This window comes from Juglans regia, chromosome 15 (assembly GCF_001411555.2).
Source record: "Juglans regia cultivar Chandler chromosome 15, Walnut 2.0, whole genome shotgun sequence".
NCBI classification, from domain to species: Eukaryota; Viridiplantae; Streptophyta; class Magnoliopsida; order Fagales; family Juglandaceae; genus Juglans; species Juglans regia.
This window is the reverse complement of record NC_049915.1, coordinates 5956323-5963230: the sequence shown is the minus strand read 5'-3', so window position 1 is coordinate 5963230 and position 6908 is coordinate 5956323. Positions and strand designations below refer to the sequence as shown.

The window sequence follows — 6908 nt, the reverse complement described above, 5'->3', positions numbered from 1 at the left end:
AGGGTATGCCCAGATGAAAGGAATAGATTTTGACGAGACCTTTGCTCCGGTTGCTAGACTTGAATCTATCTGGATATTGTTAAACATTGCATGCCACATGTGTTTTAAGCTGTATCAAATGGATGTCAAAAGTGTCTTTTTGAATGGGATCCTCCAAGAAGAAGTGTATGTCGAACAACCAAAGGGCTTCAATGATCCAAAATATCCTAATCATGTCTATAGGTTGAAGAAAGCCTTGTATGATTTGAAACAAGCTCCTAGAGCTTGGTATGTGAGGCTAACTTTGTATCTAGAATATCACAATTTTCTGAGAGGAAGTGTTGACAGGACACTGTTTATCAGAAATGTTGGAGAAGACATAACAGTTGCTCAAATCTATGTGGATGACATTGTATTTGGATCATCTATTGATGCCCTGGCTCTTGAATTTGCTAAATAAATGAAAAATGAATTTGAAATGAGCATGGTAGGTGAACTAACATTTTTCTTAGGACTCCAGGTGAAACAGTTAGATAATTAGCTGTTTATATCTCAATCCAAATATGCAAAGGAATTAATCAAAAGATTTGGATTAGATGGGAAAAGTCATGCCAGAACCCCCATGAACACAAGTGTTAAACTTAGTAATGATGGGTCAGGCAAGAATGTTGAGCAATCTTTGTATAGGAGCATAATTGGGAGTTTACTGTATCTTACTGCTAGTAGACCAGACATTGCTTTTAGTGTTGGGGTTTGTACTAGATTTCAAGCCAATCCCAAGGAATCACATTCGGTAGCTGTCAAACGAATACTTCGCTATGTGAATGAGACAGTCAATTATGGGATCTAGTACTCTAGAGACTCTAATACTGAGCTTGTAAGCTATTCAGATGCTGATTGGGCAGGTAATGCAGATGATAGGAAAAGCACTTCTGGTGGGTATTTCTATGTCGGCACAAACCTTGTTGCCTGGATGAGCAAGAAGCAAAACTCCAGGTAGTTGTTGCATGCAATTGTTGTGGATGAAGCAAATGCTATGTGACTATGGCGTTACTCAAGGTGTGATGAACATTTATTATGACAATACCAGTGCCATAAACATTTCAAAAAATCATGTTCAACACTCTAGGACCAAGCACATTAACATTAGACATCATCTTATTAGAGAGCTGGTCGAAACACATATTGTGACTCTTGAGTACTTTCCCACCGAACACCAACTAGCCGACCTTTTTACTAAACCCTTGGATGGGCTTCGGTTTGAACTACTTAGAAAGGCTATTGGTATTTGTGCATTGACCTGAGAGTTGAAACATGCATAACATGCATTGCATGCTCTACATGCATCTATTTATTTTTGTTGTTTTGTGATTGTTCATTTTCTTATTTCACTTTTGTTATTACTGCCTTTACATGCACTCCTTGGTTGTGTTATCAGTTGTTGGTGCTGTCAATTCTAAAAATCTAGGTGCATTTGTCTTTTGAGAATTGTATCATATATCTATGGTATATAAAGGTTTGGAACATGAGTATCTTTTGTAATTTGTGACTAGTATCACACACTTCACTCCCTGCTTGGTCAATTGGCGTTTCACCACTGTGAGTTTTGGGGAGGCAATCAAAAGTGTTAGGAAGCTCTACCTACACACAGAATTGACCATAGACTTGACAACCTCATTATTATTCCCTTGTGCAAAGAAAAAGAAAAAGAGATGATGTTGTATATCATTAAAAATAAAAAGAGATTATGTTGTATATTATTGAAAAGAAAAAGTGATGATGTTGCAAATATTATAAATAAATAAATAAAAGGGAAACAAGTATCTTGAGATTGATACTGATAATCAAATAGAAGCATCCAGGTTCTAGCAGCAATAGGTTTGACTTTCTGCATCTTGGAAGAATTTCTCAAACACTTATGGTTTCTTGTACAGCCCAACCCCGCTCACACTTTTCGGTTGGAATTTCTTGATTGAGCAAGGACCTTATTAACACGCGAGTCTTTATTACTTGTGGTACTTTATTTTTATTACCTGCATGTTATATGAGGATATGATGTTTTTCTACATTTGATATGTACTTTTGATTTGAAAATTGCCTTCATTAATGGTTGGATCACACTGAAGTTTTTTTAAGCAGGAAGTGAAAATTTTGGGCTTCCGCTCGAGCAAAACTTAAACTCCGCTCGAGCGAATACGGTTTTAAAATGCCCCGCATTCTTTTCTTTTCCCCAGCCCGTTTCTCTTCTCTGTGCCATTTCTTCTTCCTCTTCGTGCAACACTTCCCTCTTTTCTCTCCGTGTGCATTTTACTTGATTTCTCTCAAGAAATCCCTTCCTAATCACGGTAAGCTTCTCTCATTTGTGTTTATTTCTCTAATTTCGGCATTAGAGTTTGTTTTAATTTCTCATTTCGGGTTCTTGCATTTGGGGATTTTGTTCTTGGATTTCAAAATGATGAGAATGTTTTGGGCTGGTTGTTGATTGTTAATTGGGTGTAGAGAATGTTTCTCTCACCATTGTATATAGGAGGTTCATGGAACTCCCAAGGGGTTTTTCACTTGGTTTTTGCTTGGATGCACTCCAAGTGCTAGGTGAAATGCCACAATGATGTTTGTTTCTCATTTTCATCATGCATTGGCATTGTATTGTTCCCTTGTTCATTTCATGTCTATCCTAGAGTTGGGAGGGTGTTTGCCATGAAATTGATTTGTGTTTAAAGATGGTTTGTGTTTAGGAGGGCCATGGGACTTTCATCGGGTTTAAAATCAACCTTGCCATTGTGTTTGTTAGGTATTGAAATGGGTTGTTAAAATGTGTTGTTGGGCATGTGTATTGTGCATTTTAAAATGGTTTGTTTTTTTTTTTTAAACCTAATTTTGGCAAAGTATACATTGGTTTTTACGTTAGGCATATGCATTGGTTCATACATTGAGCATTTTGCATTTTGGACATGCATACATCGGGTCTTAAATACCTTTAGCCTTGTCTAACGGTCACTGATTCTGTCCACAGCAAAAGTCATATCTCGACGGGTTCATCCTCGCCAAAATCCTCCTGCCCAGCTCAAGCACATTTCCACATTGTTGAGCGTGCAGTCTCCCTTGGTGAGCTTACTGAGACTTTTATTCCTCACATTTTTTAGTCTCACCAGTGGCAGGTGTTGACCACTGGTCATCCCATTCCTTCTGAGGAGATGGTTCGAGAGTCTTACTCCAATATTTATGTCATTTCTGATGATGGCTCTTTTGATGTTAGTCTCCAGAATATCGTCTTCCGGGTGACTCCGGGAATATTAGCTGACTTGCTAAATGCCCCGCGTGTGTCAAATCCTGTGTATCCCTATACACGGACTTCTCCTCCCAGTCCGGTTGTCATTGCTCAATGTCTTTATGGTATGCCTTCTAGTTGGGATGGTAAGTCACCACTTCTCACTGTGAGATTTCCACCTGAATATCTCATTCTACGTAAGATTGTCCTTACAAATTTATATCCTACTGGTCATCAGAGTGATGTGGGTCTTGATCGCGCCACTCTTCTATATGCACTGATCAATGATGTCTCCATGGATCTGGGGAGTCATCTGTGCCGGGTTTTGCTTGAGGCTTTTAATTCTCCTAAAACACGGATTGGTTTGCCTTTTGCCTGTCTCATCACTCGGTTAGCCATCTCCCAGTCAGTTGCGTTTCTTCCTCATGAGCCTAGAGTCTCTCTTAAGGCTCCTATTGGTCATCAGACCATGCAGCTTAGCCGTGCTCACATTACACCTCACCCTTTAAATGTTGAGCATCCTCCAGCACCCTCTTCTCAGCCTTCGAGCTCTCGGCCATCCAGCTCACAACCTCATAGCTCGACACCATCCACATCGGCACCAGTTTCGACTGAGCCCAGCCTTCAACAGGTCCTTAAGTACCTTGCTCGCCTTGAAGCTTGGTTTGATAGCCTTGATACTAAAGTTGAGAGCCTGCAGCTAGGCCTGTGCAAAATACCCGCTGAGCCGCACAACCCGCAAAATCCGAATGAGTTGAACCCGCTAAAGTCGGTTGAATAAATGTCGGTTTCGACATCCATCCAATTCGGCTAATATCGGACGAACCCGACTCAAAATCTATTACATTGAAAAAGCGAAGCCCCTCTCTCGTTTCTCCCTTCTGTTACTCTCTACTGGGTATTGTGAGGAAAGTTAGGCATCAAGGTCCTACGCGACAACATTCAGGGCATCACCAAGCCTGCAATTCGGCGCTTGGCCCCCAGAGTAGGCGTAAAGCGCATCAGCGGCCTCACCTACGAGGAGACTCGTGGAGAGCTCAGAATCTTCCTGGAGAATGTGATTAGAAGCGTCGTTACCTACACAGAGCACGCTTATCGCAAGACCGTGACTGATGGACGTGGTCTACGCACTTAAGAGGCAAGGCAGGACTTTGTACGGGTTTGGTGGTTAGGGTTTGAGGTTCAAGTATTGTTGTAAGAATGGAAAATTTATAGGTTTTTGTGGTCGATTTGGTAGTGATCAAAATTTATAAGAATGGAGAATGTGGTTAGAATCTTGTTGCTCAACTCCATTGCAAAACAAAATATCTGGTGAGCCAGTGAGCATCTAGACAACTTGTTTGAAGGTGGCTGCTCACACCGCTGATGACATTGCTGGTTGGGGAGTTTATGGAAGATGGGTTCTCTCTTTCTTGAAGTTCTGAGGTGTTTTCCATTGGTTCCCTACCCGAGAATACGTAGCATGTTTTCTTCGTATGCGCCGGAAATTTTAGCCGAAAAGGCCTAACACAAGCAACTCTCCATGGCCGAGATCACAAACAGCGCCTTTGAGTCGTCGTCCATGATGGCAAAATGCAACCCTCGCCACGGTAAGTACACCACAAACTATTTGAATATTATTTTGCTGTGTGCAAGAGTTTTCAAAGGTGAGGGAGGATTTGGCTGTGCTGGAGAAGGACTGAGGAAGTTAGGGTAGAGTCTGCAGAAGTCGATGATTACCATGACCCGATCCGACCCGAATGTATCGAGTCAGATCGGTTCGGGTTGGTGCCTTTTTAAAATAGTTTCGGGTCGGATTAGGTCCAAAACCGGCTTGGACACATCGGGTTGTAGGCCTACCTGCAGCAGCTTGTGACTCAACGCTTCAACGATATAGAAGAGCGCCTCGATGAAAATGATGATGGTGGCAGTCAGAGTGATGTCGATACTTGAGACCCTTGGCTTGTCGTGACAAAAAGGGTGACTAGTATATATTTAGGGGGGAGTGGCATAGATGTAGGAGGAGTAGCAAGAAAGCTGTAGGGACAACTTTTATTAGTAACACATTGTTTTTGTGAGGGAGCAGCTTTCGTTTTTGTATCACATGCTGCTCGTGCTACTATTGTTTGTCTTATTTGAACTCAATGTCTGACTAATTTCTTAATGAAAAATATTTTATGAAAACTGTGCTATAGACATTTTTTCTATCCATATGAGATTATTTCTTGCATATGTTTGTTGGTACATTTAACCGTTTGCTAAGTGTTTGCAGAAATATCTCAACGTGCTCAAGATTATACCTGAATCATGGGAATCCTAATTTGGGTGTGTTAGGATTAAGTCATTTGTATAGGTTAGAGGTTTTGTCACATAAATGCCAAAGGGGGAGATTGTTGAGGGAAAATTTAGTTGATTGGCATATTCTTGTGAAAACCTATGTAAATTTGAGTTGTAAAAAGGGTTGAAGCGGTGTAACATGAAAAAGATTGAAGTGTGCCCAACACAACTCTTCTGGCGCTCGACTAACGCTCGAGCGAAACCTTCTAGAGAGGTTTGCTCGACTTGCGCTCGACTCAGCGCTCGAGCGAAGCCATCCAAAGAGGTTCACTCGATATCTGCTCGACTCAGCTCTCGAGCAGCACCCATACAGAGAGGTTCGTTCGAAGTGCGCTCGACGTAGTGCTAGAGCATAACTCTTCCAAAGAGGTTCGCTCTATGTGCGCTCGACTCAGCACTCGAGCGAAATCCATACAGAGAGGTTCGCTCGATGTGCACTGGACTCAGCGCTCGAGTGGAACCCATACAGAGAGGTTCGCTCAAAGTGCACTCGACGTGGCGCTCGAGCAGAACTCTTCCAGAGAGGTTCGCTCAACTTGCGCTCGACATCTCGCTCGAGCCAATGTTCAAGACAACGTGCGCTCGACTTGTGCTCGACATCTCGCTCGAGTCAATGTTCAAGACATCTTAAAATTCAGGGTTTTGAGCACCGTGATTTATAGGGACTATAAATAGAATAGCTTATTTCTATTCTTTGGGGTGGAAAAACAGAGCAAAAACCCTAAGTGTTTCAAAAGCCAAAGAGAGAAACTTTTTCCTCACCTTGTGAATCTCTCTTGGACAAACATATATCCATCACACCACACTCAAGATCAAATCTCATTCAAAATCCATTGAAGTGGACATGTTGACTGTCCGGAAGATTTCCGGAGCTGCTGTTAATGCAGAGATCGAGAGATTCTCGTGGAAAGGTATAGAAGGTCGGAGTTCCGACACTACATGCGTGTAGAGATCGAGTGGGTCACTCGTGATGTTGCAAGCCAAGTTTAGGAACTACTAAGGTTTTGTGAGTGTCTCTAAATTGGTTGTAATAAACTTTTTCTATAGTGGATTTTAGGTGGTGCCTTACACCCGGAGTGGTTTTAGAATTTGAAGAAATTCTTCAAATGAGTTTCCACTTCGTGACCAAAATCATTGTGTTGATTGTTTGTGTTTATTGATTAACTGTTTGTTTGTCTCTATTTTTGAAAAGATTATCAAAATTGGATTACACCTATTCACCCCCACTCTAGGTGTAGTGAATGGTAAAATCACTGCTTTTTCACGATTGAATCTTTAAAATTCAGAGGAATCAGGACTATATACACAGCTATTCCTATCTAAGAATGGATCAGGATCTCAACTT

At 41.5% G+C, this 6908-nt stretch overlaps 1 protein-coding gene across 1 annotated transcript; it reads left to right on the top strand.

The window, feature by feature from the left end:
* The first annotated feature begins 601 nt into the window (after positions 1–601).
* Positions 602–979, top strand: LOC118344662 (secreted RxLR effector protein 161-like). The gene is made up of 2 exons (XM_035685762.1): positions 602–730; positions 830–979. The coding sequence occupies exons 1-2, from the start codon at positions 602–604 to the stop codon at positions 977–979; spliced, it is 279 nt and encodes a 92-aa protein (XP_035541655.1).
* The last annotated feature ends 5929 nt before the right edge of the window (positions 980–6908 follow it).